At 33.6% G+C, this 26623-nt stretch overlaps 1 protein-coding gene across 4 annotated transcripts in view; it reads left to right on the forward strand.

The window, feature by feature from the left end:
• Positions 1-26623, forward strand: part of LOC122516584 (limbic system-associated membrane protein-like) — a 213359-nt gene that overhangs the window by 143304 nt on the left and 43432 nt on the right. For all 4 annotated transcript variants that reach the window (XM_043634523.1, XM_043634524.1, XM_043634522.1 and 1 more), the window contains exon 2: positions 23832-23929. In XM_043634523.1, coding sequence (XP_043490458.1) covers positions 23832-23929 — 98 coding nt within the window. The remainder of the gene's footprint in view (positions 1-23831; positions 23930-26623) is intronic.

Raw genomic sequence — 26623 nt, forward strand, 5'->3', positions numbered from 1 at the left:
TCGCTTTTCTCTCACCTTCCACTTCAGCACGCGTTGCAAGACTTTCCAACGGGATACCGAGCTCGTTAACCGTTTTCCTACTGACGAACGGAGAAAGAAAGAGAATAACCTCTAACCTCCTGAATAACCTTGCTCTTCTGGACCTTACCACCAACCCCACACAGATCGTATATATATATATAGGTATATATCGTTACGATGGAATTTCAGCAGACCCCCCACATAGATTTCCAAAAGTAATGTCGGTTTTCTCTTGCTACCTCTCAACCGTATCCCACTCTCGATTCTCTATAAAAACAAATTGCTTTCAACCGACGTATTTCTCCGTTCTCGCACCAAATTTACGATTTACGAATACTTTGCTTGTAGACAAAATGGCATCGGTAAAGATCGGTTGCGTTCGGTAAAGTAGACCGAATCCTCGAATATAAAGGTGGGAAAAAAGGAAAATGTCGGTGGGGTTGATGGTGGTTAGTAACATATCTCAAGTTAAGTTTACTTTAGGTAATTAGATGAGCTTCGAAGAGCTATCATTGAGGAAAAAGAAGGATAGGAGAGAGAAAAAAAAGTAAAAGTATAATAGTGTTATCCGGTTGGCTCATACCAAGTTTCATTTTATAGGGTAGATCGTTATTTTTGCACGCTTGTTTGACCACGCTTTCTGTTCTCCATCATACGTACCGTTGCTTCCAAACTTGCGGATAATGAAAGTTGAAAAAGTTTTTCCTAATGGAAATTATTTAAATTGTTATAGGCAGAGTTCTTTTTTTTTTTGTTAACTAACTTACTTTTATTCGTTCCGTAAATTTTTAATTATCTTCTTTCCGTATTATTTATTATTATTATTATTACGATATCGTTTTCGCGTCTCTCGAATCTGAGTCGCGATGAAAAAAATGATGACGATGATGATGATGATGATTATGATGATTTCGTATGACTGGTAGGTGGCACAGATTAGTAGTGTTTTCGTCAAGGGATTGGGTGCAAAACTCGATTTTCCTGCCAAGTGTAGAAAATTCAAGATGGTGGCGAAAGAAGGAATAACGATCGAAGTAGAGTGGGTAAACCTTCCCACTACTATGAGAAGAACTATGTTCCTGGCGTGATCCCAGTTTGGTCGGAAATGATTCATACCGATGGGACCACCACCACAACCACCACCACCACCATCACCACCACCGATGCCCCGGTACTTTATACGATTTCGTTGGGTTTTTTTGGACGGTAGTACATTCGTTTTCTTTAATAAGACGTCTCGCTCGAAGTTTTTACGTTTTCTCTCTCTTTCTTTCATTCCTTATTTCTATCCGACTTTCATTTCGCCAATATATATCATGTGCAAAAGGGCCAAGGTGAACTGTCGTTAGGAAAGAAGATTAACTCGTGGAATTTTTTAATAGCGTTTTGTCATACCATTTAATGAGCTTTCCTCCGATATATTCGATTTGGACGATAAGAAAAAATTTGAAAAATTAACGGCTAATCTTTTTCAATAGAAATTCCAAAAAAGTCCAAAAAAAATATAAAAAAAAAAATAAAACGAAATCAACGGGTCGACAAAAAATTGTGAACTGGTTTGGTTCCTCGTAGATTTTCTTTGTGATATATAAATAAAAGCTTCTCCTTATTTTATCCGATGCATCGAAAGGATATACGTAAATGTTTCTTTCATGACATAAATTTACGAAGTCCCGTCCCGACCCGTCCCGTTCCGTCTCGTCTCGTCTCGTCTCGTTTTCGCGTCTTCAGATTTTCTAGTCTAAACAGAGAAGGATGAAATTTGTTCTCAGGAGAGGAGGCAAGAGAGTCTAGTGGCAATATTTTACGATTTCGCAAATCCTTCCGGTAAATAACGATGAAATTGATTTCTTTTCCTTTTCCTCTCTCTCTCTCTCGCTTTCTCTTTTTGTAGTAACAGGGAACGGAAATCCAAATACACATGCACGTAACATGACTTTCCAGCAGGTTTCCTTCCGGTTTTGTTGACGATGGTAGTGTGGTGGTGTCGGCTGTGGCGTACAATCTTACCCTCTCACATTGCTTTTCATCCTTTCTCTCTGTTGAACGACGAACGTAATATCGAAGAGGAAAAATACACGTAGAAAGAGAGAGAGAGAGAGAGAGAAAGAGGTCTGATCTGTCTCCTAAGATCGATGATATTCAAGCATGAAAAACATACGTCTTTGCGTTACCGTTTGCTTTGCTGAAGATGAGTAGACGAAAAAGAGACTGGAAAGACGTTCCGTGATCGTTCTTCTTGAAACGGAAGAAAAGAACGAAAGGATCGGGAAAAAAAGATAGAAGAAAAGAGAGAGAGAGAGAGAGAGAGAAATGTTCGAAATTCTCTCTCCCCCATTCGATGATCCAAGCAAACTCCGGTTCACTCCTGAAATCATATGATTCTATCGATAGAGATCACTTATCGGAAATTCTATCTACCCGGGGGCTGGGTAGGGGGGGTTGGTAAGAATGAATAAAAAGCAGATACAATACGTAAATTCGAATTTCTTACGCAACATAAATCTCGTTAGAAAAATTTTTGCGACCCTTTGTGTCGCGCGTTTTGACTTTTATTCGTCGTTCTTATATCCCTTTTTTTCTTTTTCTTTTTTCGTTATTGTTGTATTTTTCTTTTTTTTTTTTTTTTCATTCGCCGTGTCTGTCCGCGTTTTTCTCTTTTATTTTGCTATTTTTTGTTTTTCCTTTTTTTTTTTCACCGAAAGAATACAAAAAATAAATTGCGAAGCAAGCAAAAACATCGGGGACAATGCAAATGAAACTATTCTTCGCAGCGCCTATGATGTCAACGGTCCTATTGGTAACTCGTTAATATTTTGACATTTTTCTATGCCCTCTCCCCCTCTTCCCCCCATAAATCATTGCACAGGCAGTAGCATATATACACGAACGTTGTAATCTTTGCTCCAATACCACCTGCCTGCCAATCCTTCCAAAATTTTGTTTTCCCCTTTATTTTTCTTTTCTTTGTTTTCGTAACGATTCGCGCGCATAAATTCTAAGCCAACGACCAACCCCCAACTCCCCCTCCCTCCTTCGCACTCCCCTTCGTCCCGTTTTCCACAGCGATTCGTTTTAATCCTTGCCGGATATGTTCTCCCGTCGAAATTATTTTTAAACGTCTGCACGAGAAACCACATTGTGGCGGAACGTATTACAACCGATTGGCTTTAATTCGATCACTATATTCTCTCTCTTTCTCTCTTTCAGTCGATAATCAGAGAGGTACAAAGAGGTTTAACTTTGAAAGCAGTAGTTAACTCTCTCTCTCTCTCTCTCTCTCTCTCTTGATTCGGCAAGTCTCATCGTTGCAGATTTTACAGAGAATTAGATACCTATATGTTGTAAAGACGGTATCAAGATAGGATGAAAGAGAATAGTGAATAATAGAAATGAGAGAGAGAGAGAGAGAGAGAGAGATAATCGGAAAACGTTCTCAACTGCAGCTGACTATCTACGTTCCAAAGACAACCGTGACATGCTGGTTTGCTGGCTTTAATTTCGAGAAATGTAATATTATTCGCATAATTTCAAGCTTTTAATAACAGTTTAGAAGTTGGATAGTTCGAAGATTATAAGGAAAATCATTTTGGTAGAATGTCCATGCTCGTACAATCGTCTTTGGTGGCTAATTGGTGCGTCTATAGTTTGATCAAATGTTTTCCTTACTCTTGTTTTCTTCTTCTTCTTCTTCTTCTTAATTTGATCGTAGATTTCTTCGATAATAGTTAACGGAAAATGTTACTTTTTTTTTTGTAAGTTCGATGATCAATTACAAATAAGTTATCGTTTGTATTAGATCGTAGAGCATCGTTACGGTGCATAATAATTAAATCGCAACACTTGACGAGTATTCTGTCGTCTAACTAAACTTCGACATGTTACGTAATATTATTAGCTACGGTTAGTTACTTAGATTTGATTTTACAATGGTCCTATGGGTAAACGGTAATTAATTCGTCGTATACCTAATTTGTATCTTCCTAAATATCTTTTTTTTTGTTCAAATAATAAATGTAATATTAATTATATACGCGTACTCTCTATTAAACATTTTCGTACACGAGACAAGTTGCATTTGTCCGTTCGAAAATCATTACATCCTAATATATAACTATAGAAATAAGTGAATAAATCAAACTAGCACCATACACCACCACCATCACCACCCACAAATATACTTATAAACTGATACATTCGTAAATTCAACACGATAAGATCTATAACAATTCCATTCCAACTCGTTCTCAATCGTAAAAGTAAAAAAAGAAAAGGGCAGATCTGATAACGGGGGATAAGAATGCGATGACAATATTACAGAAAGTGACTACTACTCACGCTTGTGCAACGTGGGAATGCAAGTAGTAACAAGGAAAAAAAGGAAATAAAAAAAGGAAAAGAAAAAAAAGAAAAAAGAAAGAAATAGAGTTTAGAGATCCAACGGATGCTACTACTTCCATGTGTGTGTGTGTAAGTGTGTTGGCTCGTCACGTTTCTCGTTGTGATCTCTCTCTCTTTCTCTCTCTCTCTCGTTTAAGTTCGGTCAGTTTCAGCGGCCAACTCGAGCCATCTTTTCTCGTAAAGACACACGTTCTCGCTTTATGACACCTGTTTGCTGGCGTTGCTTTTCCGTTCATTCTCCTACTCTCTCTCTCTCTCTCTCTCATATATATATATACTTACATTTCTTCCCCTCCCCCTCCTTCTTCTTCCTTTCACAAACTTCACTATCGCCATCGACACCCTACGTCCAATATACCCCCAAAGTCGATACTCCATCGGTGTTTTTGACACGTCGAAAACTTTACGGAGAAATATTGGTACCCTCTCGTAGAAAGCACTTCTTTCTCTCACCGTGACTATCTCTCTAAGTCCTACCATCTCTTCCATCTTCTATATCCTTCTCTTCTATTTATCTATCTCTATTTCTCTCTCTTCTTTCACTTGGTCCTATCTACGATTTTCCATATACACGTACACATACTAATACGCGTGTTTATCACCGTCCGTGGGTATTCACGAACGCATGTATGTACATATAAGCATACCTATATAAACGTACCACGTACTATTTACCATGAGGTATGCATAGTCCTACCTAACTCTTATACTTTCCAACCGGTGCACTTTCCTTGATTGAAAAAATCTTCTGAAGAATTTATCATCTTTGTTGAGATTCGTCTTGAATTTTGTTCTCTCCTCTACTCCCCCCATTCTTCGGCTATTGCTCTTAACTGCTCGTCTTGGATACGTTTTTTACTTTCTATTATAGTCATTTCTTTTTTTATCGTTTACGAATCGTAAAAATGAACAAATCATTTCCAGACAGTTTAATTCTAGTTTATGGTTAAACGCAGTTACGATAATTTTCAATGAAATGATATTTTTTTTAGAAAAGCAAGTTGAGTTATTTTCTTTCGTAACGATTAAACATGGTTAGGAAGACAAAAATTTGGATATCCAACAATGGACGACGATAAAATGAACATTATTCAATAATGATCCTTTCTAAAGCTAAAATCCTGGGTGTATAGTAATAGTAGTAGTGGTAGTTTCTCTTCTAGTTCAACATTTACCAGTCTGAAAATTCAGTGCTTTCGTTGAAAGTGCTCTCTCTACACCTGATAGACAGTAACATACGAGAAGTCGTCTGGCGTTTCGACAGAAATCCAAAGGCAAATTTATTGCGCGTCGTTGTAAAAGGCCTCTTCAAAGGAACGTTTCCTTCTCTCTCTCTCTCTCTCTCTCTACCTTTCTCTTTCTCCTTCTACTTTATACTGATGCGTACAGGCGAAAGCATTTACACGCTCAAACTTTGGATCCTTACATTTCGCAAGTATTTTGCAGCTTACGTTTCCTTCAACCTCGTACACAAGTCTTTGTATTATACACCTGAGGATCGATACTCTTAAGATCTTTAATGGATTTATCGAATCGTTTTATCCTAGTATTAAATAACTTTTTTACTTGTTTTTTTTTTTTATTAATTTTATACCATTAATGAAACAATAGAAAAGATAAAAAATGAAACAATTATATCATTCACGTTGACGTATTAAAAATTTGTCGGAATATGTTGAAATTTTCTAAAAGATAATTTCGAGTATTAAATTATTTAATTCTGATATAAATATTCGAAAATAATTCGAATTAAAAGAATAATATATATAATATAGCATTTATATAAGACAGGAACGTATTTTTAAATTTTATCTTATGGAAATTTGTAATAAAAGTGCACGGAAACCATTGAATAAGCAATTGTGAATTAAGAAAGGGAATATCGGGGAAAGGAAACAAAATTATATATTTACATAATTACGATAAAAAGGAAAAGAAAAAGGGCTGTTCAAGATTTTGTGCTTATTGGAGATGAAGAGAAAATAAAAGTAAAAGACTCGAAGGAATAGAAAAGAAAATAGACGATATGAGATTTAATGGAACGGGCAATGGTTACCAGAGAGAGTTTAGTGAACTGAACTGATATTCCAAGCGTTATAGTTTACGATCGGTAATAACATTCCAAGGATAGTCTTAAGGATATAGTATGCGATCTGAAACAAGATCAGGTTGCATCGGAGAATACGAGAATATCTGCGTCTGTGTAAAGCACTCTGATTCCTAACAATACTCAAGCTTCGATATATTCAGACACTCGAATTTCATATTGCAGCAGATGCGTGTTCGTTTCCCTGATTTTACAGTTAAAGGAATGACTCGATATTTATTTGTTTTCTTAAATAATTCTATGTATCATCGAACGATGTTTGATAGATTAACCAATTGGATTTTATTGCAGGAAGTTTCTAAATTTTTTTCTTTTTTTTTTTTTTTTTTTACAATATCTACCTATTTCATAAAAATCCCCTTACACATATTTGTGATATTAAACCGAATCATGATCGCATAAAGGAATTTAGTCGCGTATATTTTTGATTGCATTTATTTGCGTAAAAAATCAATATTTAATTCGCGAATAAAATAGTCCTTTTGATAGGACGACACGTACCATTATTGTTCGCGCACTATATAAAGATATTATTAGCGTTATATAGTATTCGAGAATCGTATGATATTCACAGAATGTTATTATTATATGTATATCGGTAAATCGATTTTATCTACGAAGTGATCTTCAATTGCATATTACCCGAAAAATGCATTGAAACTTTTATCCCAGTTTTCCCCTTTGTAAATGCATTTATTTTTTAATATTTTCTTTTAAAACGTTAATATTATCCGCGCGCTTTTTATTATATCTAAATTTTTCTTTTTACCAATTGTAAACGCGAACGAATATTATTTTACGGATTTTATTATTAAATATACATATATATATTATACCGTGGTGCATATTTAATAAAACAATTATATTCGATCGAATTATACACTAATGCAAACGATATCGTTAATTATTTTATTGTATAAATTATTTCCATTATTTTATTCCGTGATTTAATCGTTAATCGGAAAGTTTGCTTGTGGTTTTAGTCGAATTTTTTCTTCTTCTTGTTGTTGCGATATTATACTGTAACTAACGGAGAATAAGAAGATACTTAACTTTGTAATGACAACGGTGAGGTAACGAAAAGTATCCGGTTTTTTACCTTCTTCAGTTTTTCATAGAGAATATTACGAGACAGGTAGGACAAAGTAACTGCATATGGAGTGTACATAATACTCTATCTAGTATACCTAAGTGCACTTCAACGTGATGGGAGAAGATGGATCACGTCGTATTTCGTGTCGGTCATCCTCGGACCAGTGTATTTTTCTTCTTCGAAAATCATCTCTCTCTCTCTCTCTCTCTCTTTCTCGAAAAAGTAAAGAAAAGAAATGACTATTGGAAATGGGACACTATATATATTGAACTCGTGTAAATATCATTCGAGAAAATAAAAAGAATACATTGTTTTCTTGTGATTCGTCGAATATAGTACACCCCTTATTGTATAATATTATTTGTTTCGATTTTCTTTTGAATTTTAATTTTACTTTTTTCCAAAAAAATGAACAAACTAGAAAAGGGGACACGGAAGAAATTTTTATTTAAAGGTGCTCTCCCCCCGCACCCACCCACCTTATCCCCCACTGCAATACCACGTACTTCGATCCATTATCCACTTACGGAAACGTCGTTTTCTTAATCCTCCTTCTATCTTTCTTGCCTCTACTCTTTCGAAGAAGATTACGACAGTGTGCTTGTACAATGGGAGCTTGCTTCGCCAAGTTTTCTTACGACTTCACTATGATACAGAGACTTCGTTTACCAGGATTTTAAGTGTATATTGTTGCGAGTAAAGTTTTATTTAGGTTATGTATATATATGTGTGTTTATGTGTGTGTGCGTGCGTGTGTATTTTTAAGTATGTCCTGTCTGTGTGTGTGTGTATTATGTGTACACGTAGGAGAAAGCTATAAAAGCAATTGAGTCTGGAACAAAAGAAACTTGTACTTTCTCCTTTCTACGTTATATTTGTCGAGTCGTAATTGCTTTGTCGTTTAAGTTAAAATGTTTCTAAAGAGAGCTTGAATGATTTTAAAACGCTTATAATTATCGTTAATTTGTGAACTTTGAACGAACAGAATTTAATTATTTTTTTTGCCTTTTTCTCTCTCACATTCTTTCTTCGATAAGATTTTTTTTTTTAATTTTATTCATTCTTTCTTCACATCTAATCTTCGATAATTTTCGTGTACAATGATAGATTTTATTTTTCAGATTATATATTTGTCATAGATTATTTCTTATTATATTTCTCGGCCAAGTTTACCTTTGCAACGTCGGGATAATCCTTTAATTCTGTTTACACTGTTTATCCAAATGCTTGGCGTCGTTCAAATTAGATACATGCGTCGTAATGAGCACGAGTTATGAATATTGCAACCTTTGACAGATATTTGCTCACACCTTTGACATCTCAATTTGTCTCGCTTCGAATCCTTTAATCAGCATTTTTAAGCTTCTATTGGAAGCGCATTGAGGGAAATTATACTCATCCCGAAATTAATTTTGATCATCTTCACTGGTCCACGCTTTTTAGTTTCAGAAAAGAAGAAGTTTCAAAGAAAAAAAAAACCACACTAATCGAAAGAGAATATTGATGAATATTATAATGCAAAACAGGTAAATTAAAATGAATAATAACGCGTCAATATAGAACGTCTATTATCGATGTCTTCCAAAAGCGTAAATGATTGATGAACCACTGATACTCGTTCATCAAATTAAATGATTATACTTGCTCAAGTTACTGTGAATTGGTTATTGTTTCATTGTTTAACTGTCGATCTGTTTTTACGAAGCTGTCGATAAACGGGACAGTTTAGTAAATGGAAAATTGTACGATTTGGTTAGCGGTAGACAAAATTGCTATTTTTAACATTTTTCGAACAAAATGACTAATTAAAAGGTTTCATCGAAAAAATACAACTGTCAAGGGGTAACAAGTGAATGATCCGAATTTTCAAAAATCAATTATCTCAAAATCTACATTTAATTCTTAGAATAAAAAGAAATTCACGATAAAAAATGTATGTATTGTAATATGGGAAATTAATATTTGTAAAATAATTATCAATTATTTCGAATAATAATAATAATAATAATATTTGCAATACATTTAAATATAATTAACCATACGAATTAGATGAGAATAAAAAGATTTGCTTTCTCGTCACGTTGGGCATTCTTGTTCGAGAGGCTTATTTAAAATTCAAATGGTAGGAGACTTAATTACTTAAAAAAGCTGGGGCTTTCGTCATCCGTGACGCGTGTTCGCAACGTGCCGGCAACGAAACGCAAATCGTGTTATAGCCCATGACTTAACTTGATCAGCACACGAGATATTACTTTCGATCGAGTCGAACTCTCTCTCTCGGCATCGCAGGAGTTCTCATTTCAAAGCTTTCCGTGATATTCACAGACTGAAAAGATGCGGCAGATGGACGAACACGGTTCTCTTTCTCTCTCTCTCTCTCTCTCCTAAATGCGTTCCGCTTCCTTGCTTTTTTCCTGCAAATATAAATACAAAAAAAAAAACAAAAAGTTATAAAGTTTATCAGAGATTTGCAGTACACAAAAGTTAATCGATATTTTATTTTATTTTTGTATATGTAAATCGTTTATTTAAAATTATTGTAATAACCGTTATAATCTATATAACAATATATGTTGTGTTTATAATCTACGAGGAATAAGACAATATAATAAACGCTTGAAACATTAATAAATATTTCACGTTTGTGTGTATATACACGTTTTGGCGTTTTGGATTAATTTCAAACGCAAATAATGTCATGGTAAATTTAGAAAGCTTTAAACATTGGCTACATATTACATTTATAAATAGAGATAGACATACGCATACATATTATTGTCTCATCGTTAAAATAAGAGAACGGATTATACGTTCCATGCAAATATCAATTTCTCTCTGTATCCTATGTCATCCTTTGTCCAAATTATACGCATGATTTAGGTAATATATGTATGCGAATCGAATTTAATAACATACAACCTTTTATATTTATTCAAATCATCGTACGATTATATATTCAAATATATATTTCATATTATATTTTTTAATTTATTATAATAATAATAATATACATCATACAAAAGGTACCTTTTCTATTGAATATTATTTTGGATATTTACGACGATCGAATAGTTATTAATATATTATACTAGTATATGATTAGGAATGTTAGATGGGTACGAAATGTTTGATCTCACAAGAATAGTAATGACGTATGGATGAGAGGAGGGTTATCACCTCGAGTAATTGATATCGGTTTAGGAACCATTGTCCCAAAACGTAGTAGAGAGGGTCGTTTCTAGTATATGGATAGCAATGGGCACAAGATATACGAGTAATATCTCGCACCATTCCCTTCACCGTTAGAAGGATACGCCCTTCTCTTTCTCAACTTCCTCCAACCACCTCCACCATTCCATTCGAAGGCGAAAATTCTCAGTCAGTATGTCAAATCCACAATCTATGGAACTTAATATCAAGAATTCCCAGGGTATCGTCGTCGTCCTCGTCCTCGTCCTACGTAGATTGCGTTCTTAAAGGAGCTTACGATATAATCCTCGAGTCCGGCGCATAGGAATATCTCGACGGTTAGATATAATATAAGTACATTGGTAGATTAATAAAATGTCCCATTATAAAAGTTCCATGTAGAATACTAATATCGTTCTATCTATATGATGGGGAGAATGGGGGGTGGGGGGCTTTACTATTTGGAACGTTTTACCAAGAATTTCTCTTAATCTTTCCCTTTTTCCGCGTTGATTAAGATGGAATAATTAAATTGTACTCGGTATATGTGAAAATTTCGTTTTTAAATGATACGCGCGAATATTTTTCATTATTTTTTTAATGATACTTCTCGTATATATATTGTTATAGGTCCACGTAATACCAATTGGTATGGATATTTGAATATTTGAAAAATGAACGCAATTGTCGTAATTTCTTTATTAGATTCAGATTCAGTTTAATCAATTAACGATTAACTCGAGATTTGATTTTGATCGTTAATTAAGGAATCTAAATTGTACGGGCGGTTGAAATTTCTAAGCGATGGCTAAATTTCGAATAGAAAAGCATTAGCTAGGGTTGATTTTGTCAAGAATTTGGTGCGGCTAATGGCGAACAAAATCTCCGACATAGTTTGATATGCAAATAAGGCTATTGTCATTGTTATTACTTGCATAATTTGTGCTCTTCAGTAGCGTCACGGCCTGTGACGATGGTGGTGGTGGTGGTGAGCTTAAAAGCGACTCGTAAATTCGATGCTCCGTCAGAATGTTCGCCATCTAAATGATAACGACAGGTTACCCGTTTCTCTTACTAAAGAGTATTCCGACTTTACTTAAGATTCCTTGATACTTCCATACACATTCTGAGACGTTTGTTATGGTAACGAATATCTCGTAAATTCTTACCTACCATGATAATACTATTTGTCTTATTACTTTGCTTAATTTATAATGCATCGTATATTTTATTGCCACTATTCTAATTATTAAATAAGAAAAATAAAAAAAAAAGAAAAGAAAACATAATTTCCTTAACAGCTGCTCCGTTAATATCCCTAAGAATTTACATTTTCGAATAAACTTTATAACTTACACGTTTTATGTCATGGTTTGTTAACGATATAACTGTTAGAAGTATTTAATTGTCAACGAATGATTATGTATTTCTATGTAACGCCAAATTGATTTTTGCATTTGGAGAAAATTAATGAAGAAGACTTTTTAAAATTGTCATCAAAGGAAAACTGTTCGGAATCATATCTTTGATTGTCGTTCACTGGAATGCATCCTTTGTATCGTTTAAGATTATACCGATTTAGATATTTCTTCGGTGCATTTATAGATGCAATTTTTACGTAATCATAAAACAATACGTTTTTTTAAACTTATTACTCACGTATACTATCTTATAAATTTTGAACAATGAGAAGAAAATTGAATTATTGTATAAATATAAATTTAGTTAATAGACTTTTATAAAATTTGTAATAAACATAAATAATCGTATTAATCGTTTAAAATGATTCGAAGTATCGTCCTTTATGATAATTTTGATCGTAGATTTGAAACGACTTTCGGCTATCTCTGCTCTCGCACGAACATTGAGAAAAGGTTTATGGTAAATATGGTAAATATTTCACGTGTGCTATTAACAATTTATGTCCATGCAAATATCAAAAGGTATTAACACTCGTGAAAATGCACGGTTGTTGGTAGCCACCAATTCGATGAGAATAATCCGGGTAATTCCATAATTGATTTATCGGTCATTACGAAGGTATATAAAACTAACACGTGCGTTGAATGGTTTCGTTAATTAAGACAATTTGATAAAACAATATCATGTTTCGTTTAAAGTATTCATTTATTTTTAAAGGAATGTTATTAACGATTCGTTATAATATCGTACGTTAAATTATTAAATCGAAAGAAAATTTTTCACATATTTCAAACTAATTTCAATTTCATTCTTTAAATATTTACAAATTTGTATAATACGTAGTTATTTCCTAAATCAAACTACTTTGAGTGGTATGATAAAATGTTTTCTTTTTTTTTTTATATAATACATTCCTAAAAACGTTTAATAATTTCATGAATTATACGATATATATTTGTGTGAGTAAGTTTCTTAATTTATTGATTAACTCGAACACGGATAAGTAGATACTTATTACTTGTAGTTTAGTGATCAGTTATCAACCATATATCGCTGCTCAAAGACAATGGCTTCGTTTAAAGAGGATCGGAGTTCTCTAACGAGCCACTTTGGATAACCCACTTCGGACACCCTTCTCACCCCATACGAGGTTTGATAGTATCATTAGGTAGCATGTATTCGACGTTTCCTGGCGCAGCTGGGTTGAATATTACGAGCAATACACGAAATCTAGACGGAGATGTTTCCTTCTGGTTATGAGGAGAGACATTAAACCACCAAAAGGGTATTCACAAATGTAACACTTTGGATAAGTTCCTTGGTAAATAAAATATTTGTAAAAAGAAAAAAAGAAAATCATAAAAGTATGTTGTACGAACAAATGACACGTCAAACGTTTATAATCGTTCATTGAAAGATCATTCGGTACAATTTAATCTCGTGCATCTATCAACAAGATATAAAAATAATGATTTTAAGAATAATTACTATATGGCGAGTGCAGCAGATGCGAGATGCAATATATTGAGTAAATAGATTAGCTGTCGCATCAAGATCGGAAGCACGGCATGTAACGTGCTTGACATGCGTATAACTAATAGGAAGGCCGAGGAAATTTGACTCCTTTGTACGTGGATTACGCTAGGATCACTGAAAATGATAGACAGCTAGACGAATTAATTGACTCCGGTCTTGACATTAAACAGGTCTCGTATTATAATAAAATGAAGATTACAAAAAAAGAGAAAAAAAAATAAGAAAAGAAGACTTTGTATTCCTTGTCCTCTCGAAAGTATCAGATTTTATTCTTTAACATAATAAAGATCAAATTTACTTATTGTTATTACGACATCGTTGAATATATTGGTTGTTTTATCAACAAAAAATAATAATAATAATAATCTATTAGTCTTGTCGTTAAATTTTAATCTATTTAAAATAGATATTGTTTTATGCAAATAATATGAGTTGTGAAATGAGTGAGCGTGACATTTTCGATTTCGAAGTATTGCCATTTTACAAATTAAAACATTTATCAAAATTTATATATGCGAGATAAAAAATTCAAACATCGTAAAAAAGAGAAAAGATAATCCGTAAAACGGATACAAGCCAAAAATATTTATTTTTTCAAATCTTTTCATTGGATCAATAAAATATTTAGCGAGAGAAAGAGGACAAGTTAAATATATATATGTTGTTTTTTGAATTTTTTATAAAGTGCAATACACAGTAATCGTTTAACGATGATTTACCAAACTTGATTTGATTTCGAGTGCACAGTTTCAAAATGTATAGACGTTTCAAATATTATAAAAAAAAAAAATAAGAAAATAATAACACAAAATTAAAATGAGGACATTCTCCTTATAAAGTAGAAAAAATAAAGAAGAAAAGAAAAAAGAAAAATCTGAAGCAATTAGATCGTGAAATGAAACTGCATGCTCGGTTTAATTGATACAAGAATTAATTTGTCGCGGTTAATGCGAACGAAGTTTAACTACTAACTGCTTGGATGTTGAAAGTTTGTCGAATTATAAATATTTTCAAGTTGAGAAATACATTATAACGACTATTACAATAAATATCATACATAAAAATGAAAAAAAAAAAAAAAAGGTAAAATAAGTAACACGAATATAAAGAAACAAAAAATAGATTTGAGAAACGTTACATTCGTGGTTGGTCGAGAATCGGATTACGAAGGAAAAACAAATGTGATATTTTGTTGACGAATGCAGTTTTTCAGGGTTAAATCGAACATCGAATGCAATCGGGCTGAATTGTTTTTATCGAATAAGTAAAGTAAAAAGAGTCAAAATAAAGGGAAAGACGTTCGCAGTTTAATCGGATTCCTCTTTCTCCTTCTTCATCTTCTTCTTCTTCTTCTTCTTCATTATTCAATCTATTCGCGCAATGGATATCCACTTATTCTTTATTAAATGAGCTCTCCTAAATGTTTTAACGCGAATGCCATTCGCGAGGGTAGGTAAATAAATTTGATTCGATTTACTCGTTTAATTATCTTCCACTTCACGTTACACAAACTAGCTAGCTATCCTAGTTTTCTTAAAACCCCTCCACCCCCCCCCACCCCTACTTCGCACTTTATTTTCTTACTTTTTCTTTTTTCTTGTCGAGATTACACCGTTCCTCCCTTTTATAAATACTCCAACGATAACGCGCGTTCTTTCCTTTTTTCTTTTTTTTTTAAGGGAAAGTTATGGGCTTTTCTTTTAGTTCAAGAGATTCATTAACAACAGGGACCTTTCTTCCGTTTAATGGGGGAGAGAAGAAAATAGAGGGAACGTGTAAATGTTGAATGTAATAATCTGTAGTTAAAATAATGATTATTCGTTATTAAATATGTTTTTTTTTTTTACTTATGCGTTTCTACGTTTATATTGTATTAAACAATACGTTTAAAATAGCAACGATTCATTGTTATATTTGAAATCTTTTAAAAGTATTAAAAAATAAAGAGAAATGAATAGTTCGCATGTAATTTTTAATAAACCAAACATATGCTTTGCGAACGAAATTATTCGTGGAAAATAAATATTCGCGTTTACACATTTCTTACATCAACGTTCTGCTACGTACTTTCGCGAATAAAAAAGTAATAAATTATTTGCCAGCTTATTTAAATTCACGCGTCAGAAGGTAAGGGAGGGGGAAGGGGGAGGAAGTGGGGGCAAAGAAAAGAATATAACGTTGTTGGAGATGTCATTAAAAGAAAAGTTTTTCCGTCTTACGATATTTTATGCTTTTGAATTTAATTGTGCGTGCGGGGCTAGAATTCTGAACGATAAAATCGTGAATAAAGAAAGAACGGATGAAAGAGAACGGGATGCTTTACAAAAAGCTCCCAGGTTTTTCCTTTTTCTTTTTTTTTTTTTTTTTTTCATTTTTAGATTACCCCTCGTGTAGAGAAAGCACTTCCTATAGTAGGAATCATGTTTTTTTCAATAGACACAAAATTCAATGAGCTTTTAAAAATTATATTCTCGTATGGTACGCGAATTGATCAACAACGATTCAATGGAGAAAGAAAAAAAAAACAAGAGAGAAAAATAGCTAGATATTTGTTCGTACGTGAAATATAATATAAATATGCGTTAGGTAGAATTAATAAAACAAATAAATAAAATAGAGAAATATTCGAGAGAGAATAAGGAAGAAAATATATTACTAGAAGATATTAATGAAATATCGTGGGGTGGGGGAAGGGGGGGAAATATATTCAACGTTGATAATCAAAATTTTGTTTTCATAACGAAAAATAAAAGAGAAAGAGAGAGAGAGAGAGAGAGAGAAAGAGAGATAATAAAAGAAAACTATCATCAAAGTATTCAACGTTGAATACAATAGGAAAGCGTATAAACCGTATTGGCGAATCAATCGTATGAAATTTAATGCTCTGTTTGTGACGATATAACGTTCAACACCGATCTGCAAATTGGTCTTTACCGGAGGTTCACGCGTCATGCTAATAACCTACGATCGTGTTTACGTTTCGTTACCGCCTATCTTCCTGTGCTTGCGTTGTATCCCTCTGATCCTGGTGCTTCCTAGGGATAATTAATTTCAATTCAGATATTATCTTGATGTATACTCGCGACAATGGTTACTTGAGTTGAAAATTTTCTTTCGCCTTTTTTAATCTAGAATTAATTACTTACTTTTTTTTTTTCTATATATGTTATTGGATTTCTTATAATGATCGTAATTTTACTAAAAACAATTGATCAGAAATAAACTACACATATACATTCTATTATTATTATTAAAGATGAAATTTGTAAGCACAAATGTTTATAAAAAACATACACACATGAATTATTAATATTAATTAAATAGTACAAATTTAATATATATATATATATATTATTAAACATTAATTATATAAATTTATAACTGCTTTGTTTTTATCACGTACATATTTACTTATTTACTCGCTGCATTCAACGCAAACTCTCATAAGTTAGAATTTTTATTGCGCCGTATTTACGCAGACCGGGCGTTGGGGAAGGGGAGGGGAGGGAGGGAAGGGGGGGGGTAAATCGGTAAAGAGATTTTTTACAAGTGAAAAAAAGTTTCTCCGTAAGATTTTAACGCGACGAGGCTTGGCCACCTCTTTGAGGTGTATATATATAAGACTTCGAGGGAAGCTTAATTGGTTAGCATGGGGCTTCCGACATCCATCGAGCTTTAAATTTGAAAGTAACTTCTTAGTTTTAGAAACGAAGAGAAATAAAGCGGTCCGGTAACGCTTTACCGGGGAAGAACTTTTGCTTTATTCTTCAAACAGCTGACGAAAAGTTTCTACTGAAATAAAACGCAAGACCCTACTACTCGTATTTACAAAAGAATTTGTAACGGAGCTTATATTTTATTACCTAGGATTAATATATTTTAATAATACACGTTTAACATAAAAATTTGTATGTTGCAAAAGATGTTCAAATAAATTCCTATTTGGTTAGTTTGATGTTGTTTTAAATGACTCTTGGATATATTTTACATTTCAAAATGATAATAAATTTATTACGAATTATTATTACGCGTTTAAAAAATATGAAAGTATTTTGAGGGGGAGGGGGCAATCATTTTGCGAGGATAAAAAGATAAAGAACAAAAAAATGTTTTTTCTTCGAATCGTAGGAAAGTGCAGGTGCATTGTCAGGGTTGCAAGCTCACCCAGAAACCACTAGCAGCTATGGAATCCATCCACCCTACGAGCCAAAACTACTCGAGTGTATCGCGATAGATTATCCTACGCGTTAGTATGTTCGAACATCGAAATCGTTTATTATACTGGGATAATGTGCATTAGTTATCGAGTTGCTCCTAATTCTGTTATCAAATGCATCTTTGAAACTTTTCAATTACCAATTAAAGTATCGCAGTAATTTACAAAGCTTTTTTTTTAAACGCGATTTAACTAACGGACGACAAATTCGTCACTGAAATTATTATTATTATTATTATTATTATTATTATTATTAAAAATAAATGGATATCGCGTCGCGGGGTTTGTAGAAAAAAAAAAATCTATAAAATCGTACATAATTTATATTTGAAAATAACATCCGCTGAATTTTAACTGTCACCGAGATCCTTTTTACTTTCTACTATTTTATTCATAAGAGATATTTAAAAATAATATATCGTAATAAAAAGAAAAAATAAAAAAAATGAATAATAATATTCGAAGAAAAATTCATTCAAATTTTCTCGTTTTAATTATAAACGTACGTTAAATATTATCCTAAATCTATAAACTAATTATCAATAGGAAATTATTTTTTAGTTATTAACGAATTAAAATTCTTATTTAATTATTAGACTCTTGTTAATCGATAAGTAACATACAATAGGTGTACGCAGTGATTGAAAGAATAAAGAGAGTGAGATGAATGAAGCGAAGAAAAAGAAAAAGAAAAAGAAGAAGAAGAAGAAGAGGAGATGGAAACAACTGTGGGGTTTGTCTAGGTGCAGCTTCGTTGCATCTATAGACCTTTCCCCTTCCCTGAACTCAACCGACCAGCCATGTTTGCCCTTTGTGCTCGTAACTATTCGAATGCCCCCTGTGGCAAAGGCCGTTTGTCTTACCTCTTGTTTGCTTTTACCATTAGGCAATCAAATTATCACGCTTCTCTCGAGATTGCCGAGTACTCGAGAGTAAGAGGAAGCTCTAGTATAGTGCCGATAGCACCGAGGCCATGCTGCCAGAGGCCACTTTACGCTCACCGGAAGTCGAAGAAACACGTACAAGCTTAGTTTACTACAAAAGCTAGCTACCACCTGGTAGAAAACGTCTACGAAAACATCTATATTATATCGTGTCGTATATTTTTATTAAAATCTTTCATCATTTTCATTGTGAAATTAATAAATTATTATATAATTAACAATCATTAGATATTCAGATATTTCACTTGTCAATCTTTTTCTGCTAAAATCGTATAATTACTGAAACTTTTATTTAATTATTATTATTATTATTACCCCGAAAGAATCAAAATACGAATTAATTGATAATATATTTTTGACTCGAGATCATGTTTCAAATTTCGTATAATATTCAATTAAAAATCATTATTATTAACTATATATAATCACAATTTAATTTGCTTTTTTTGTTCGAGGATAATAACGATATCGATATCATAGAATTCACCGTAGGACGACCCTAGAAACATTATAGTCGGCCCTGTATCATAACTCTTCTCATGTCGAGTCTAAAGTCTTCGTTGAAAGTTTTGTAAGTTCCGGCGGGTTAGTGTGACAAGGTAAGACGAAACTTTTCCGATGGTCGTCGATGCGCCTCAGGGACCTTCAGGAAATCCCTTTTTCCGCGTTTTACCGAAGAACTCCTTTTGCCAGTCGATGACAAAGCTCGTTTTCGATGTTGAACGGGAGACCAGTCGTAAAACAATGAGTCTCGGTTGTATACAACAGAAGAGAAAGAGTGTGTATGTGTGTATAAAAGAAAGAGAGAGAGAGAGAGAATAAGAGAAAAGAGAATGAAAGAGGGAGGAGGGTGAAGTGGGTTGGGATGGGGTTGGGGGGGGAGAGAAAGAGAGAGCATGAATTTCCGTGAGATGGTAGACGATGGTGGTGGCTGGCGATGCTGCTAGTGATGGAAATGTTCGTATCGAGAAATCGAGTTTGTGAGAGATGTGTGAGAGAGAGAGAGAGAGAAATAGTGAGAGAAGGGCGGGCTAGAGTGATTGTGCGTACATCATTTATTGTTGTCAGTACACAATAATCCTATTTCCTGTTCGGCGACGATTAATCATCGGGAAGAGTTTGCGCGATCACTTGTGCTGTTTCGAATCTATTTTTCTCTCTCTCTTTCTGTCTCTATTGTTCTTTCCCTCTCTCTCTCTCTTTTATTTTATCCTTTTTCTCGTTCTCTCTCTATCTCTCTTTCGTTCTTTCTTTATCTACTTTATTTTTTTTATAATTTTTTGTCTATTCTCACCCCTTCATAGATACGACAAAAGTATTATATCACAAATGACCATGTGTCGATTGTTTCAATAGTTTACAACTTGAGTACTTGAAAAGCTCGCACCGAACGTGCTTCTAAAGCTCCTATTCTGCTATACGACTTCATTCTATTCATCGTTTTATCATCCGTAGCCCAAGAAGACGGACTTGTTTATTCAATGTCGGTTTTCATCTTGTTCGGTGTAAACATATACTATATATATATGTGTGTGTGTGTGTATCTCTTGCCGAATAGATTTTCAAGGATTGAGGTCGCTACGTTTTCCAAGTCAAAATATGCATTCTTTCGGATCGGTATTGTGAAACGGAGGATGTGTATTCCTCCTCTAAGGGAAACTTGTATTCGTTGCATTTGATATCGATATTAATTCGATCGATCTTAGAAACGATTAAATTTTGTATTTTAAATGAATTTTTATTCGATCGTAATTTTATAACGGAATATCTTTCAATGGTATAAAAATAAAACCCGAAGAGAAATAGAGAGAGAGAGAGACAGAGAGAGAGTTCAACAAACACTTATTTCAGAATGAGATAGAGAAGAAAGAGAATTGGACTTGGCACAGTTTCCAAAGCATTTGCATGTTCATTATCAATAATGGTTGATGATATTCCTTTTGTACGTATCAAACGAACTTTTTATCGATCTATAATAATTAGTTCGTACGAACGAAAAGAAATAATCAATCTTTCTAACTGTATCTGCATCTGCATCCGAATAGTTGTTTTGTTTTATCTTTCATTTATTATACCATGAATATTTGATAGTCAATTTACCTTCAATGCCAAAATCTTGGTCTTTTTTTTTTCCTTTTCTTTTCTTTTCTTTATTATTTAGCAAATTCAGTGCCAGGATAAATAGCTACCATGATATTTTAGTCAGTATTAGACTCCAACTACTACTACTACTACTACACATATACACACAGATATACATAGGTAAGCATACGGTCAAATTTGCATTGCTTAACGTCGAGTAATAATACCTCTTCGGATATATAACTTTTCCATTGTCTATCCTTAACTTCTCGACATTGCGTGGAAACGACGACACCCTGTACAATTCCTGTTGAAGGAAAACTAACTTGTGTCTGTACTCTCTCTCTCTCTCTCTCTCTTTCAAGAAGAAATGTTAACGCGTTAAACTGAGAAACGTGAAAACAAGTAACTCAGCGTGATATTCTTGTATACTCTATGAAACGTATACGCGAAGTTAAACGCATCCTTATCTTTGTTCTGAAAGTTAATTGTAGTACTATGAAATTATTATTTTTCTTAATCATAATCATACATCGCGTTTGAGTTTATTTTAATTTATCTAATTTTGAAATAATCAATAAAAAAAAATTACTCAATATCGAGAGCAAGTACGTACGTAACCGTCAATTCAAATTGGAAATATTTTTATGACCAGATTTTCTTTTCTTCACAAGTACAAACTTGACAGCAATTTTGTTTCGAGAGAAAGTATTTCCGAAACATGATTTATTCGTATCTATATATATTTTTATCGTAATATCTTTGTAACAATATGTGATACAACAATATATATATATTTATATATTATTTATATATTATTTATATATTTTTATTATATATTATATATATTATAAATTTTATTATATTTTTATTTTGATAAAGGTTTATATAAAAAATACCGAGGGGGAACTACCGTGAGTTCGATTTGATTTTTTATTTCTTTTTAAGTGTAGAACCTCATTGAAGGATTTTTAATTGCGGTACTCGATAGAAAATTTATGAAAATAAAGTGAGAGAGAGAGAGAGAGAGTGAGAGAGAGACGTCGACGAATTGTAGAATGTTAATTAGTGCTCCTCACGACAATACGCTTCAAAACTTTTTCTCATCGAGATTCGTGTTTACGAGTTTACAATTATTCTCGCAGTACTCTTTACTCGTAGTACCACCGACTACTCGAATTGCCGATTTTATCGATCATTAAATGAACTCTTATCTATAAAAGGAACTCTTATATACCTATATATTTTATATATATAAAAGCCCGAGGAGTTTTAGTAATCGTCAATAATAAGAATGAAAAGGAACGACTAGATATATACGTACGAAACGTGCCAACTCTGCCAAAACGTTCATGATCGATACTTTAAGATAGGTATTGGCATGAAACGAAGTGAATCTTTTTTCTTTCATACACAAAGATACACACACACACACACAGATACACAGATACACACACGTTCTATCTCTTTCTCTTTTTCTCCATAGCTCGCGATGCGATGCGATGCGATGCGATGCGGTGGTACAATCCCTGAGAGGAAATGCGTCGTTTTCCACCCAGTGGTTTTCAAATTTATCCGATTGTTGTAAATCAATGAAAGGATCGTTTTCACGAGACAGCGAGCTGAATAATTGACTCGCGTTGATCACCTGATATACTTTCAATCATCGACAATTCCGTATCATCGGGGATAAATAATGCGTCAAAGTGTGATAAAGTGGGAGGGGGAGTTGGGGTAGAGAAATTGTTTCGCGGTTTTATTAATCAATCGGAAAGGAGGCCTTTCACTCCTATTTTGACGGTGAATCACCGAAGAGAAGATCCTGCTACATCGATGCGTGCATGCGTGTATTCTTCCAGAAAGTGAGAGAGAGGAATTTGGAAAGCAGCAAAAGTCGAAGATGTATTGATCTTTCGATTGTATTGCCACCACCGTACGGGTAATCGTGCCGGAGTCAATAATCCGTGATCCGCTCAGCTTGGGAACCGCTTTGCCTCAACGTGTAATTGGGATCAGTGCTTATCTGTTGGCGCACACCAGGGCTCAACCCTGTCTCCCTCTCCCTCTCCCTCTCACTCTCTCTCTCGCTCCCTTATACCAAGAGACCCCCACCTAAATTCTGCGCCAGAGAGTATTACCTACGCAATACAGACGCAATACCAAGCCTGCACTTGTTCGGCCTATCCTCTTGCCATGTTAGGAGTAAGATTATGCGTAATCGAGTTAGAGATATCCATCATGTGAATCGTTTTAGGATGATATTAAATCTCTCTATGATTAGAAAGCGTATTATTAGCTAAGGATCGTTTTATTTTTAAACAAATCAATATATATATCTTGTTATTATTAATTAACAATCGTTGTTATCCTTTCTCGACAAAAGATATGAGAGAAGTAGATATATTGTTTAGTGTATTTATATTTAATAATAATAAAGTATGATAATATTAGTGAATATCGTGTATGTACAATCTTATAATCTCTCATTAATATAACAATTACGTTATTCAAAGCACGAGTTAAAAGCTAGGTATATATATACATAGTTTAATTTCCCTAAATTCCAATAACAAGTACAATTCTAATTCATGTCAAAGAGACATCTCTCTCTCTCTCTCTCTCTCTGTCTCTCTTTCTCATTCGGTAATATCGTGATAGACTCGAATGTCGTGATCAAACAAGACTATTACATTCGTTAATAATCTGAATTAGCGAATACGAGAAATGATCGATAGTACCTGTATCGAATAATATCATTATTGATTACGTTAATTTAACGTTGAAATTGTTTAATCGAACGACAACGTCACATTGTTTCAGATTTGCCGACCTTTAACAAGTCGATTTCAAATGTGACAGTTGCGGTGGGCCGAGAAGCTGTACTTGCCTGTGTCGTCTCGAATCTTTCTGGTTTCAAGGTAAATTAGATTTAATCTAAAAGTACAAATTATTATTCTTTTAACACAATGATTTTCTATCGTATTTCTATCTTTTATATTACAAATTTAACAACGTGTCTCACCCCTCTCCCCCTCTCCCACTTTTCATTACATCTCTTTTCCATCTTATTTTATGGGAAAAATCTTCCTTACATGCTGCAAACCTGTGATCGATGAGACACCTGATATTAGAAAGTCGCGTCTGATCGTATCAAATCTTTTTAATCATTTTCAAACATTATACCAGTAGCCAGATGTTTGTCTTCTTACCGGTAAATTGTTACACGAGTCAAATGATATATTTTCATTTGTTTTTTCCGCTTTCGAATTCGTCGAATTATTTGATCGTTTGAAATTGGAAATGAACGAATGGAAAAGAAGGCGAGGCTGCGAGAAGAGAATCATTTAATTTCGATTATTAAACAATGTCAGATTACTATTTTTATAATTCGTAACGTGTTCTTTGTTAACAATCACATTATTATATTTTCGATAAGAAAAATAAACTCGGTTTTCTATTATTATCTAAATCATGAAAATATATAAATTCGTATTTATTCGATTTTATATTATTATTTTTTCCGTTCTCACAAAGAGGGGATAATTGTACTTTCGATCAAAAACAAATGGTTCTTATTCTTTTTAATAACGAATTCAAATATCTCGATTATTATTATTATTCGTAATTGAGATTCAATAATATCTGAGCTGCCCTCTCTATTTCCTCTTTTTTCTTTTGTGCGTGCATAGTATATATATACGAGCTATTTGTAGTAATATTCGGAAAAAGGAAAGGCAAGTAAAAGAAGAAAAAAATATCACTGAATCATACAATCCCGAATATGGAAAGTTAGCCGATGCGAAATATGGAGATCTGGGCTACGGTTTGATAAACAAAGTTTAATTTAACTGGACGCTTTTTGTGATTACAAGTTAAAATAAACTTTATTGATGTAGCCGGTGTATTCATCGGCACGACGAAGGTGGAAACAGGAAAGTGCTCGCGAATAGTAGTAGTCTCCTCTATCGTATGACAAACATCGTTCATGACAGTTCCATAAAACCTACCAGTGAATTAAAGTTCCTTCATCTGGCGATAACGATTTTTCATTCTCACGATAGCGTCTCTCGTTTTTCATTCTACTTTCATTCTTCTATCTGGCAAAAGGAGGTTTATTTTACCTCAGGACTCTGAACAATGCTGATGTACGGGTGGAAACCTTGTTAGAACGTCTAATTGCGTTCCTCTTTACTTGCGTGCAAGCCAACTGTTCGACATTCTTTTTTCTTATTTATTTTTTCAAATTTTATTATGGCTTCTATATTTTTTATTTTTATTTTTTTATATATATATTATACAAGCGCTAGGATAATTAAATTTATTGTTTTCTCTTTTAATTTCAACGTAACGTCAATTTACCAGACAACGCGTTTTCTTGAGAACGATATTACAACGATAAAAATAATGTTAATTAAAATAAAAGAAAAGAAGAAGAAGAAGAAGAAGAAGAAGAAGAAGAAGAAGAAGAAGGAGGAGAAAATCCCGTTGGAAAAATATCAAATAAAAAGGTTGGATAATATGAGATAAATCCCTCCCCCCTTCCCTCTATTTGATCGTAAATCTCTTTCATCATATTTCGAATGTAACTTGTTTTACCAAAAAAATAACAACAATATTCCTCTCGACACACAATAGAGAGGATAGCGGCGATTCGGAATTTAAAAAAAAAAAAAAAAAAAATAAAATAAAAAAAATCTCTCACCGTATAATGGATCGTTTTGATCACGCGACGAGGTTAACCTCCTCCTCCCCTTAACACCCCCACCCCTCTGTCTATCCTAGTTAATCCGGACCGTTCTTCACTGTTATCGAATCGTTGTTCCGTCCCTTGTCCCGTTCTCGTTGAAATCTCTAAATCCCTAAAGGCTGAGAGGCTGAAAATTTTAAGTCTTCGGATCATGAAAACGACGAAGGAACTGCGAAGACTGAAGGGTGAGCAGGAGGGGGGTGAGGGTAGGGTACGCGTGCCGTACTTTTGTCCCTTCGCTTATTTAACATTTCGATTGTAAATGGCAAAAGTACTCGTTGTGGGAGGATTTTCCTTGGCCGAAGGAGAGTAAGGGAAATAGAAAAAAAAAAATAGAAAAAAGTAGAAAGAGAGAGAGGGAGAATACAACAGGAGAGAAAGGAAAAGGAACGAAAGGGAAGGTATGAGCAAAAAAGACGTTGAAAAGACGTTTGCAAAGCCTCTAAAGCAGCATGGAATTTGTGCTACTGTGAGTAAAATTTTGGAAGTAGTCGAGGATCGTGTTGAAACAGGAAACGAGAACTATGGCTGCTAGTAGAAGGATAAAGATAAAAGATGAGAAGAAGAGGAAGAAGAAGAAGAAATAAGTGGTAGGTGCTGAGGAGTGAAAGGATAGTAGGAAAATGTTTTCTACGTAAAAAAAAAAAGAGAATAGAGAAAAAGATAGGGAAATATAAAGAGACGGGCGAAGAGACAAGAAAAATAATGAAAATAAATATAAAACAGGTTTCTGGATGTGAATGTTATAGTTGGCATAGACTTTTAGCTTAAGTACGTCAGTTTACTAGTCTAGATATACGACTAACTCAGAACTGTTCCCCTCGTCAAGTTCTTCTTCTAGTTTCTCGTTTTCTCTACTCCTACC

This window comes from Polistes fuscatus, unplaced genomic scaffold (genome assembly GCF_010416935.1).
Source record: "Polistes fuscatus isolate 324 unplaced genomic scaffold, CU_Pfus_HIC Scaffold2, whole genome shotgun sequence".
NCBI classification, from domain to species: Eukaryota; Metazoa; Arthropoda; class Insecta; order Hymenoptera; family Vespidae; genus Polistes; species Polistes fuscatus.